The 12,518-nt window shown below is 50.1% G+C and overlaps 2 protein-coding genes across 2 annotated transcripts in view; one reads left to right on the top strand and one right to left on the bottom strand.

The window, feature by feature from the left end:
- Positions 1-7,406, bottom strand: part of LOC103089788 (PNMA-like protein 2) — a 33,420-nt gene extending 26,014 nt beyond the window's left edge. The window contains 2 exon segments of the mRNA XM_082931127.1: positions 6,378-6,569; positions 6,789-7,406. Of these exon segments, the coding sequence (XP_082787253.1) occupies positions 6,378-6,569; positions 6,789-7,406 (810 nt within the window).
- A 535-nt stretch (positions 7,407-7,941) lies between these two features.
- CALM3 (calmodulin 3) overlaps positions 7,942-12,518 on the top strand; it is an 8,000-nt gene continuing 3,423 nt past the window's right edge. Inside the window, exons 1-2 of the mRNA XM_007458497.1 lie at positions 7,942-8,001; positions 11,571-11,601. Coding sequence (XP_007458559.1) covers positions 7,999-8,001; positions 11,571-11,601 — 34 coding nt within the window. The 5' untranslated portion in view covers positions 7,942-7,998. The remainder of the gene's footprint in view (positions 8,002-11,570; positions 11,602-12,518) is intronic.

Here is a 12,518-nt window from a genome sequence, read left to right as displayed (position 1 = left end):
AAATTTCAAAACTGTCAATGTCATAAAACACAAAGAAAGACTGAGGAACTGTTCCAAACTAAAGCAGTATGATAGTTAATGGAATATGTCATCCTGGCTGGATAAAATAAAGGAAAAAAAAACTTTTTTTTTTTTTTTTTGCTATAGAGGTCATAATTGGAACAATTGACAAACTCTGATAAAGCTCCATAGATTAGATAATTGTATCATTGCTGAATTTCCTGATTTTGATTGTTGTAACTGTAATTTCATAGGTAAATGTCTTTGTTCTTAGGAAATTCACATTTGAGTATTTGGAGATAATGTGGCATGAAGTCTGCAACTTATTCTCAATTGATTCAGAAAATATATACATAAACGTATGGATGGATAATAATGCCATATTTAATCAATTTTCGGTCGTTCATTTTAACGTGTCTGAATCCAGGCTTCCTCTTCAACAAATGTCAGCCAGGCAGCAGTCCACCTGCAGATGTCATTGGCTCTCTGCATACATCTAACCTTGTGCATGGGTGACAATGGCTTGGAAGAAAATCCTGGAGACAAAAACAGCACCCTTTAACAAATGCTGCCTCATCATGGCACAAAGAATGATATCTTGAGTAGCAATGACCCTGAGCAGAAAGTGAATCTGTATTTACCTAGAAATAATCCTAGAGAACAAGCTGATATAGTATTAGAATAAGCTTCAATAGGAGGCTGGATTCAAGATCACTTATAAAAAGTCATAACGTCAATACACACCAGGCTGCTAGAAAATTGTGGAATATTGGATCCCATTCAGATTGTCAACAAAAACTTGAAAATATCTAGAAATAATCCTGCCCAAGTTAGTAGGAATCAAATGAAGAAAATTTAAATGAGGACGTGTCAATTCTTCCCCAAATTAATCCTTAAAGTAAGTTAAGACAATTATAGTTTAAAAAATCCATAAAATATCAGTTTCACAATATCAGCCTCCCTTATAGCTAGAAGTGGCCATGAACAATATTTAGGCCAATGGGATGTGAGCAGAAGTGATATTTGCAAAGTGTGGGTCATCTCCTGTGGCAAAGAATAGCAAGTGTCCACCAAATCCTGTTTCCTCTTCTTGGGCAAACAGCCATATAGTCTTCCCAGTCTCTCTTGCAGTTATGTCTGGCCTGGGTCTGGGTTCTGGCCAATGAAATGCAATCAAAATACATGAGCTACATCCAGGACAAGTCACCACATGATCCTCTGTGTTCTCTCTTTCCCCAAATTCTGGCTGGACAGAGGATCCAGAAGAGAATTTTGAGTATACAGTGGATAACAGAACCATAAAAGAAAAGGAACTGGGTGTCTGAAGACCATCTGCCTAAAAGGAACTCCCACATTAGACATTGTGTGAGTGAGATATATATACAGTTTTATTGTGTTAAGCCACTGAGACTTGGGAGCTTATTTATTACAGCGTCTCAGATTACTTACCCTAACTACTGCATCTTCTCAGTGACAACACTAAATGTCCTTCTTTGCCTGTTTTTTTTACCTTCCTGCTAATTGGGAAGTGGCAGCAACTGTAGCAGCTCCTTAGGTACGTTCGTGGAACCCACACGTGGATGATGGCAGGACCAACCCACCAGCCCTGGATGACCTCATGTAGTAATACTGGGGCTGAATCAGCTGCAGGAGATGATTTTTGGAGGAAGAAAGTGAGTTTGAGGAAACTGCTTTGGGAGAAAAGGTTTGGAGACAAAATAGAAATGAGTAAAGAAGGGGATTAAGAATGTTTCCCCATGTCATAGACAACTTAACTTTCCTCTCTTTTTCCAGGAATTTCTCAAGAAAAATCCAAGACATTTTTATGTGGTGGACCTTTTTCCCACCACACACCCCTCTTGCTAACCCAACCCCAGTTTTGTCCAGGTACCAGGTAACAATGTGCTCAAGGAAGGTGTGCCCTGACCCAAAAGGTGAACCTTGTTTGGTCTAAACCTTGTTCCTGTTTGCTAGTGATTGATTTAGGAGTGATCATGTGACCCATTTTGTGCCAATGAAACTTGAAGGGGTTTTGAGAAAATGTTTATTCTCTCTGATAAAGGGAAATAAAAGAACCTTATTCTGTTCCATCCTGACTTTGGTTACTGCCTTGAGAAGTAACGTCTGGAGCTGTGGCAGCCACCTTGCCACCATAAAGCTATGAGCCTAAAGAAAGAAAATATTGAAGATACCAGAGCAGAAGGAGAAAAAAAGTCTGGGTCCTTGGTTGCATCATTGAGCCACTGAACCAGTCCTGATCTGACCCTGCCTCCAGACTATTATGTAAGATAATTTTTTAAAAGAAAACTTAGTGAGGTAAAAAGTCACAGATAGGTGACAAATTTAAGGATAGTTGGAGCAATCACTATAAAAATGCAAAGAGGTAGAGTTAAAAAAAGCAATCTTCAATAGCAACAAGGACACTCAGAGCCGAGATCTTAGTTTCTAACCTAATTATCCAATAAAAGGAGACAGGGCTCCTTAGAGAAATGGCTGATTGTAGGATTGGAGCAAGAAATATACAAGATGAGTCTGGAACATCCTAGAAAGTAGTAGCCAGAAAGTAAGGAAGTGCTAAAACACACATGCGCGCATGCACACACACACACACACACACACGATGAGGCTGGTGGAATCAGTAGGTCACAATGAGCATTATTTCTGAAACATGAAATGGAATAGGAAAGAAAATATCAGAGTGCCTCTATAGTAAGACTAAGTTCTGCTTCTGAAATTTTTGTTTCAGACTAAATATATAGTTTCTGAAAAAAATATATATATGAAATATGGCTGGGTTATGATGTAAAATGTGGTTCTTGCTGTGAAGCTCATTCCAAATAATTTGAAAGCCACTTATCAAGGATATAGTTAAGAGTAGAACTGCTTGATTTTAGCAAATGTTCATGTTCAACTTAACAGATATGGTCAAATGTGTCTCTGTGACCAAGACCATGATATGATCACCAAATTCTGTTTCCTGTTTCCTCTTCTGGGGCACTGGAGAAAATACACTTCTCCATCCCTTAGCAGTGACATGGGACCATGTGGCTGGTTCTGGACAATGAAATGTGAGCTGAAGTGACAGGTGTCACTTCTGCTAAGACAATGAAAACTCCCTGGGACATTCTCCAACCTCTCTTCCCCTGCTGTGGCAACATAGAGATGTTCAGAAGAGATAAAAGAACCTGGGACACTGAGTCACCACATGGAGGATATCTGTCCTGCAGAGAGGCCAAGACCCTTGGTGGATTTTATGTGAGTGAGAAAGAAACTTTAACTGTGTTAACTGAGATTTTTGCAGCTGTTACTGTACTATAACCTAGCCTACCCTAAATGGGACACTCACTAGGGTCTTTGTATCAATATATTCTCCCACCAGCACTGTAGGGGAATTTCCATCTCCCCATATTTATCTAGTTATTTTTAAAAAGTACTTATTGAGCACCTATTATATTCCTGGCTCTGCTTTTGGCACTGAAGATACAACAGTGAACACAATAGAAAGATCAGACCTCATGGAACTTATATTCCAGTGGAAGAATCAAACTCTAAATAGAATAAATAAGAAAAGTATATCATATTTGAGAAAGTGGTCCTGCCTATGAAAAAAATAAGACCAAGTAAAGTCAGTTGGGAGTGTTGGTTTACAATTTGAAATGGGATGGTCAAGGTAGGCCATCACCGAGGACGTGTCATTTGAACAAAGCAAAGGAGGAAACAAACCACATATAACTATCATGGGGAGAGCATTTGAGGAAGAGGAAATAATACAAAGGCTCTGAGGCAGGAGTCAGCCAAATGTGTTCAAAGAACAGCAAAGAGGCCAGTGTGGCTGGAACCAAGAGAGTGAGAGTGTAGGGAGGTGGGGTCAGAGAAATAACAGGGTCACCAGATCGTGGCGTGGATCCAGCAACAGACAGTATTACTGGACTTGGTGTTTATCCAGCTGGTGGAAGTGAACTGGGATGTTGATGATAATGGGGCTGAGCCTTAGTTTATCGATCATTCCTAAAGCTCAGAAGATTTGAAGCCACTATCAAGATTCTTGCCTGGCTCTGGCATAGGACAACCTGAGGCCTGGAAGTTCAGGTGGTCCCCTGTAAGGTCACTAAGCTCATTTCCCAACCATGGAAAGAAGGTGCTTTGAGATCAGGGTCATCAGAGTTAGCAATTAGAAGTACAGGACTCCAGTTGAACTTGAAATTCCAGATCAACAACAAAAAATATATTTTAGTATATGTATGCTCCATGCAACCTTTGCTCAAAAATATTACATTGAGCAAAGGAAGCTAAGACCAGAAAAATGCATGCCATATGATTCCATTTCTACAAAACTCTAGAACAGGCAAAACTAATCGCTAATGACAGAAGCCAGAACAATGGTTGCTTGAGGGGGACAGGAATTGACGGGAAAGAGCCACAAGGGAGCTCACTTCTGGGATGATAGAAATGTTCTACAGCTTGTCTTGGGTGGTGGTTACATGGTGTACACAATTATCAAAACTCATTGAACTGAACACTTTAAGATCTGTGGCATTTTACTGAATGCAAATTATGCCACGCCTGGAAAAAAATAAGAGTCATACAATTGATTCTGAACCACTCAGAGGTATGGAAGCAGGACGTGCTGATTGGTTTACGCCTGAACCACATGACCCCTCACTAATGTAGGCATAAGAGCGTCCACCAAAGCAAGGGCAGTAACCAAAAAGGGGACATGTATGTGTTTGGCTGTTATAACAAAGTGATCCAAAATAACAGTGGCTTAAGCAATACAGAAATTTATTTCACTCTTGAATAAAAGTTTGGCACTGGGGATGGAAGGGTGGGCTCTGCTCCAGGCAATCGTCAAGGTGCCCGGTGAGTATGGTCACCATTGGTCTCTCATCTAATGCCTACAAGGGCTGCTCTACTAGCAGGCAAGAGGAGAAGAATGAGGGCATGTCCTCCCCTTTAACGGTATACCCAGAAGTTTCATATATCACTATCCTTTCTGGCCAGAATTCAATCAAATGACCACTCATAACTGCAAGGAAGGTTGGGAAATGCAGTTTTTATTCAGGATCGCAATGTGCCCAGCTAAACTTCTATTATGCTGGAAGACAGGGAAAATGGATGATAGAAGACAAATGTGATCTCTCCCACTGGTAGTGTAATGGTGTTCAAGAGTGTGGGGTTTTCAGGCAAACTGCTGGGGATCAGATCCTGACTCTACCTCCTACTGTGTGACCATGGGCAAGCAACTTCACTTCTCTGTTTTTGCTCAAGCTTTCATACCTCTCTGGTCTCATCTAATTCCAGTGGCAATAAGGCAGTTTCATCAGGTGGAAAATGGAAGTAACAAACCCATAGGGATATTGTAAGAACTAAATAAACTAATGGATACAAAGCGAGTGGAATGGTGCATGGAACAGAGTAAGTGCTCAAACACGTTAATGGTAGTATATGTATTTTTTCGTAGGCCTAAGTAATTCAGAAGTTAAGTTCTGCCTGGAAGAAATCAAGACTCAGAGACAGGGAGGAGAGAGAAAGGGGGAGAGAGCATGAGTCTGACTTCATTTTGCTTATTTGTTCAGCAAATGTTGACTGGGTCCTTGGCCTTCTCTGTTTCAGGGCCAATGTCGATGACCAAGACAGAGTTTAGCCCAGCTCACATCCATCAGAAAATCTTTGGGTGCAAGTGACAGAAATTCAACTCAAACCAGTTTGGGATAAATGGGAAATTTTAATAGCTCATAATAAGCAAAATCCTGGCATGATGGTTGTGCAGCTGGCCTCAAGAGTACTGGAACCAGGGAAGTGAATGGCAACAGGACTCTCTCACGCCATCTCTTCTTTGCCTCTCCCTGGTATCACTTTTATTCTCCCCTCCAGGGTGGGAAAATGGCCACAGACAGTGCCAGACTTATTTCTTCACAGCCTCACCACGCAAAAGGAAAAGGCTTCCTGCTCCCAAACTCTAGATCCAAAAACCTAGGGAAGGACTCTCATTAGCCTACATCCTGTTCCAGGTGTGACATAATGATTGGCGAGTGAGCCATTCTTCAGCCAATCACCGAGAGGGGTACGGGACATGTAACCGAATGGCAGCTCCCATTCTAAACAAGAGAAGGGGAGCGTTTCTGAGCTCCAGTAAACAGTCTCAGCTAACCTTGGCACTCTTTTTCCTCCTATGGCTGGAACCTTAGAACAAGGAGTGCAAGAGTCAAGTGGTCTACAAGACAACAGGACAATGGTTGGGAAGTTTGGTCTCCCCAGCCCAGCCAATCACGGGTCCCTACATTACACCAGGCACCCAATTCAGTCTTTTTCAATGAATGACTGAATTAACGCCCTGTTCCCAGAGGCTGTCCTGCGACGGCCCCACTTTCACAGACCCTGAGCCAATCAGGAGTGAAGCGGGTATAGGGGTTCCGGACACCTGTGGAGGGTGTCACAGGGTGCACACACCTGTCCCGACGGACAGCACCTTTAGGATAAGAGAGGAACCTTGAAGACCCCGCCACATCGTAGGGCCCAGTTGGGGGCGGGGCTTCCAGGCCAGCATTTTGGATTGCACCATCTTCCATCTGTTAGAGGGGAGAGCCGAGAAAGTGCTTCTGCATCTTCCGCCACCCCTTTACCACTCCCTGACCATGAAGATGATGTATTTGCTTCTCTAACAGTCACACAACTTTCCCCTTCGCCTCATTACGCCTCACAGCTCCACGCAGACACACATTTCGTGTTGCCCACCACCACAACGCAGTGGCTCGCCCCAGTTTGACGCATTGCAGGGAAGGCCGGACCAATCGGCACCGCGCTCTTATTTCCGCCGTTGCCCGGGCCCAGTAGCGGCGCGGCTCACACAGGGACGCGTCACGCGCCGCCGAGCAGTGCCCCTCCGCCGAGGAGAAAAGTAGAGTGGGCACAGGGGGCGGGGCGCGCGGCGACGGAAAGTAGTCCCCCGGCGGGTGCGCGCGCGCGCGCGCGCGCGCGCGGCCGGCCACAAACCCAGCCCCGAGCGGGGTGCCTGAGGGGGGAGCTGGTGCAGTGGGGAACAGAAGGCCAAAGGCTTGGGGCCCAGCGAGCTGGGAGTGTCGCGTCCCCTTTAAGAGCGGCGGCGGCGGCGGCGGCGGCGGCGGCGGCGGCGGCGCGCGCTGCGGGCAGTGAGTGTGGAGGCGCGGACGCGCGGCGGAGCTCAAGCTGCTGCAGCTGCTGCCGCCGCCGGAGGAACCTTGATCCCCGCGCTCCGGACACCCCGGGCCTCGCCATGGTGAGTGAGGCTGAAGGGCCGCCGAGGCTGGGGGCTCTGAGGTGGGCGCGGCGGGGCAGGACCCCCGAGAGCGCGAGTGGACCCAGAATGGAGGGTGTTTGGGCCCCGGAGAGCGCCTCTGGACCCCTCTCTGCCCCACTATCGAGGGCATTCGATCCCAGAGCGGGACGTTTGGATCCGAAAAGGGGGTTGGGGCTTCCAAAAGCGACTTTTAGCACCAGATGGGTTCTCTGGCACCCAGAAGGGGCACCTGAGCCCTCCAAGGGGGTATTTGAACCCAGGATGGAGCATCTGGACCTTCAGAGGGTAAGGGCTCTTGGACCCAGGATGGGGCGTTTGGTCGCTAAGGTGAGGTGTTTGGATTCCAGGGGGGCGAGGTAAGAAACATTGGCTAGGGAAGGGGGTGATTTGTGCCCTGATAAAGGCTTTGGGTCCTGAGAGGATGCAGGGAAGGGGGATCGGAGGGAAGCCGGGCTGCTGGGGAGCTCCCCGAGAGGGGGCCGTGGGTAGCTGGGCCTGGACGGGGGGAGTGCTCCTGGAGGGGCGGGGGGGGCCCTTCTACAGGTCAGACCCTTGAGGTGAGAGAAGGAGGTTCTCCAGCAGTGCAGAGGAAGGAGGAGGAGGGTGAGATGCAAGCTTGGGGAGGAAGAGCCTGGGGTGGGGGTGGCAGTCGAGGTTAGGAGATGCTCTGGAAACCTGCAGGGACTGAAGAGGACTGGGGTCGGGGAAGTGGTTAAAAGGGGATGGCGAGCTTGCCAGTGCTGGGGGGACAGGGGGCCTCGTGGTTGATGTGGGGGGCAGCCAGAGAAGGTTCTGCGGTTACTGGTGGGTTAAGGCTATTGAACTAGGAAGGGAGGTTGGGTTTGGAAGTGCGGAGTGTTGCGTTTGGGTCCATGAGGAGGTGGCTTTCCGAGGTGAGGGGTGGGAGAGGACTTTGGCTTGGGTGGTGTGGGAGGTGGGGTGGAAGGAGATCTGGGGACGTGTTGGAGAAAATGAATGGCGGCTGAGGTGGGCCTCGGGTTGAGGTGGATGTGGGTAGCTCCCTGGAAGTTTCCAGGGCAAAGCTGGGACAAAGACTGTTCAGTCTGGATGGGGGGTGGGCTGCAGAGGCCGGAGGGAGTGGCTCTCGGGTCCCCTTCCCAGAAAGAATGAAGCTGGGCAGAAGGCAGGGCAGTGGGAGCAGGTGGGCGGAGTTGTTCGGGTCCCTATGGCGCACTGACGCTGTAGGAAATGGGGGTGGGAGATGAAAGTTTGGGCTGCATCAAAGGAGCCAGCTTTTTCAGCCTTGAACCTCACCCGCTCACTGTCCCTTTCAGACCAAGAGAGCTGTTCTTTCCAAACAGGAATGCTGGTTTTCTCATGGTCTCCAGCTCCATGCACTGCTCTGCATCTCCTCACTTGTGCCAAATGACAGTGCAGTGCAGTGTGGCGTCAGTGACAATCGGACGCCTGTTCCTGTGGCCTCGGGGTGGGGACTGCAGAGCTTGACTAGAGGAGACCTCCAGAAGGACCCCTTCATCAGCCCGAGGGCCGCTTGTTCTGTTCGGGGCCCTCACTGAGTGCTTCTGTTAATTCACACAGCTGGGGCTTTGAGAGAAAACCAGCAGACTAGTTCTTTCCCGGTCCCTTCTACCCACAACACCCCTAGCACCCCAGGCTCAGCCTCGGGACTGGGCGCAGCCATCCTCCCTGGCAAGGCTGGGGAGAACAGGCCGCCGCTGCTGTGTATCAGATCTCATACTTGCTGACACAGGCCTCATGGCTCCTCTCGCCTCTCCCCCATTTTCCCCCAGCAGAATCTTGCTAAACGGGCGCCGAATCACTGGCAGGTGCCAGGAGGCCCCCCGCCTCCCAAATAGGACGCGAGCTTTGGCCCTACTAGTTTCTCTTTCCATCTGTAATCGGCAGGGTATGGATGGGTGGGACAGGTCACTGCTAACTGGCCTTGGACTTTGGCCTGAGCTCTGTGGCTCCTCCTTGGCCCGGGTGAGGGGCCCTGGCCTTGGTTTCTGATCTCATCTAACACTGCTCTCTGGCACTGGCTGGGGGCTGGGGCAAGGCAGAGAAATAATACCCTCTTCCCTCCCCCACCCCAGGATTATTTTTTTTTCCTTGTCCAGCTCCTTGCTGGAGCCTAAGATGAGGGACATGGAAGCAGGAGACCAACTGGGTTATTTTGGAGACAGTTGTTGGTGAAAGCTGAAAATCTTCAGCTCTGGAAAGGGAAGAAGCCCTGAGAAGGGCTCCCCAGCGGTGATCAGTTTCCTGGGCAGCAGCCATGCTTTGAGATCTCTAGCTCGGAGCTGGGACCTTTCCTTCCCCAAGCAGGGGAGAGGGTCTCCTAACAGGGAAGGAGAGAGTGTGCAATGGGCCCTACAGTCAGAGCCACGCCTATTTGCAGCGACCCTGTAAGAGTGTGGCCGAGCCTCTCTGCGCCTTGCAGCTTGGCGGTGGGGAGCGGCAGACACCGGCCTTCAGAGCCACTCTGGGCCATTCTGCAGCCTGTGCCAACCGCCTTGCCCGCAGACCCTGCCACTGCTGCCCGAAGGTGGTGTGGTAAGGGCGCGGAGGTCCCCGACTGGACTAGCTTTTTCCATCCAGGCCAGGGGAAGAGGGTGAAAGCAGAGGGAATGGCGGCCCTGCTCCCCAGGCTGCTGCTCTCCCGTCTGCCTCCTCCCCTCCCCTGGCATCACCTGGCCTTGGTAACCAGAAGCCCATCCTCTGTTCTCACTTTCTCCCAGCAGCTTCCTCAGGTGTCAGGACCTAGGGGATTGGCTCCGCCTTCTTTACCCGTAGAAGCCAGGGGAAGCGGAGGAGCAAGGGGCTTGTGGGCCTGGGGCTGCCAGGCTGGCGCTGGCGTTCAGGAGCCCGGCAGCCCTGGGTCTTTTTGGAAAGCGATGCAGTAGTAGCTCCGTTTGGCCTCCTAACCTTCCCTGTAGACCCTGGACTTTTCCCGAATGCGCATGTGTGGTGTTTTCCCTTCTCTGCCTTCCTGCTTCCCCCTCCCTTAGCCATCTCCCCTCTGTCATCACCACTTTGATTTCCCCTCCCATTCTGACTATTTGGGGCTTGGCCTAAGTTTCTCTTCCCTTAGATTTAAAAAAAAGAAAGAAAGAAAGAAAGAAAAAGGACATTTGAGACCTGTTCTAATGTGATCGGTCTTCATATTTGGGACAGGGTTGGGGGTTGTTGCTAGCTCTGGAAACTTTATAGAGAATAATGCAAATACACACAATGGCATGCATCAGTTTGGGGGGCTCTCAGAGTCAACGCTAGAAGCCTGCTGTAGACGTGGAGCCCCTTCCCCTAATTGTGAAAGGAAATAAAGGAAGGGGATGGTGGTCTGGGGAGAGCGGTGCCTTTTTGGCAGCATTCACAAAAACCAAGGAAAATTCCTTTTTTGATGCTAAATGTTGGGATTTTGTTCCCGTCATGGCTGCTCCCCCAGAGGATCCCTATGCCTGGCTAGTTCCCAGCACACCAGTGTGGGACAAGCTAGCCTTTGCTTCTCCTCTGCCCCACCCCCAAGCCCCGCATGCAGTAAGGGCTGCCTGCCACCGACCTAACACAAACGCGGCCAGGGCCGGAGAGGGTTCAAAACTGCAGTGCAGCGGGGGAAGCTGACTTTAGTCCTCCAGCCTCTGCCACCACTGCCTGCTGCAGTCCCCTCCCTGACACCCACCGTTCCTGCCCAAAAGAAACAGCGGAATGGTGCCCCGTGCACAAGAGAGTGTGGGGGGCTGCCCCCTGCCTGAGCAGGATTCTGTTAGGCACTCGGAGCGCCTCAGAGCTACCAGTTAGGAGAATTGTTGCCAGTTGGGTCCACTGTGCTCGGACCTAATGCCTCCAAATCGGTGACATAGAAACTAGCGAAGAGCCCCCAGACATCTTCCCTCTGCCCTACCCAAGGCCTGGCCTGTTTTGGTTTGGGGCCTTCTAGAGCTGCTTGATTAGGCCTCTAGGGCAACTGCTCCCTTCACTCAGCCTCTGGGGCTCCCGTGCTGTGCTGGTGCAGCTGGGTTGGGTCTGGGGCAGCACTTCCCGCCCACCATGGCTCCAGAGCACTGGGCTGGATTGGAGACCTCGGAGTCTGGGCGGCGTAATCAGGCCCTGCGTCAGGCTGGTCTGGGCTTCCAGCCCACCTTAGTCCCCAGCTTCCCGGACCACCAGACTTTATCCCAGACCCTGGCTCTGGCATGACCTCCCTTGCCCAGGTACGTGGAAGCTGTGTGGAACCAGCCTCACCAGAGGAGGCCAGGCTGAGCAAGGAACATGTGCCAGCCTGTGACTAACTTTCTCCTTCCTGCTTTTCCAGGCTGACCAGCTGACTGAGGAGCAGATCGCAGGTGAGCTTCCCTCCCTCCCTCCCCTCCCGCTGCCGCGGGAAGTCCTCTGCATCCCCAACCAAATCTTACTCTGGCCCGGAGGGGCCAGGAGGAGCGTGTGACAGATAAACTTATTGTGTATAAGAGCACACCACTGCCCCAGTAACACCAAACCTCACAGTCCTGAGCCCGAAACTCACCAGACGGCAGGGCTGGTTCCTCTCCTGGCCATGGCTCATCGGGGTCTTTTAATCAGTGGCTGCAGGGTGAGCCCGACCCCTGCCGGTTAGGCTCAGAAGGTGAGCTCCCTGCCTCACTGGGGCTGCAGAGCTTCTGGCCCACTTGAGGAGCCGCCCAGGAGATGGCTCCGCACTCCCACCTCCGCACTTGCCTTTGCACGCGCTCGCACTTGCTTTCTCCTGGGCCAGAAGTGCCTTCCCCCGGCGGTTTGCACTGACGGGCAGCTCCTTCTCATCCTTCAGGTCTCGGCTCCAATGTCACCTTTGGAAAGGACTTCCCTGACTCCCCTCTCAAATAGACAGCTTTCCTTTATTCTCCATCAGGTCACTCTGTTTCCTTCACAGCCTTTCTATCTGAAATTATTTTATGATGTCTTTACCTGCTGTATCTCCTGTCACTAGATGAGTTCCTTATCTGGGGACTTTGTATCAGTCCCTGCTGTATCTTTGGTGCCTAAAACACAGTAGGTGCTCTGTAAATTTTTGTTGGCTAAATAACTAAAATGAATGAACAAAGGAATGATCACATATCTCCCAGTAAGCTAAAGGAAATCCTTGAGTCCTGTCTAATTCATTTTCGCAGCCACACTGCCCCCTAGAGCCCAGGAAGAGCTGCAGGAAGCAGTGTGTGTTGAGCAGGTTCCCCGCCCCAAGACGATGCGCTGCCTGAGGACAGAGGCCCCCCCCACCGCCCCAAGA

The sequence above is a fragment of the Lipotes vexillifer genome, unplaced genomic scaffold (genome assembly GCF_000442215.2).
Source record: "Lipotes vexillifer unplaced genomic scaffold, Lipotes_vexillifer_v1.1 scaffold371, whole genome shotgun sequence".
Classification (NCBI taxonomy): domain Eukaryota; kingdom Metazoa; phylum Chordata; class Mammalia; order Artiodactyla; family Lipotidae; genus Lipotes; species Lipotes vexillifer.
The sequence above is the reverse complement of the archived record's forward strand: the minus strand, read 5'-3'. Positions and strand labels throughout refer to the sequence as shown.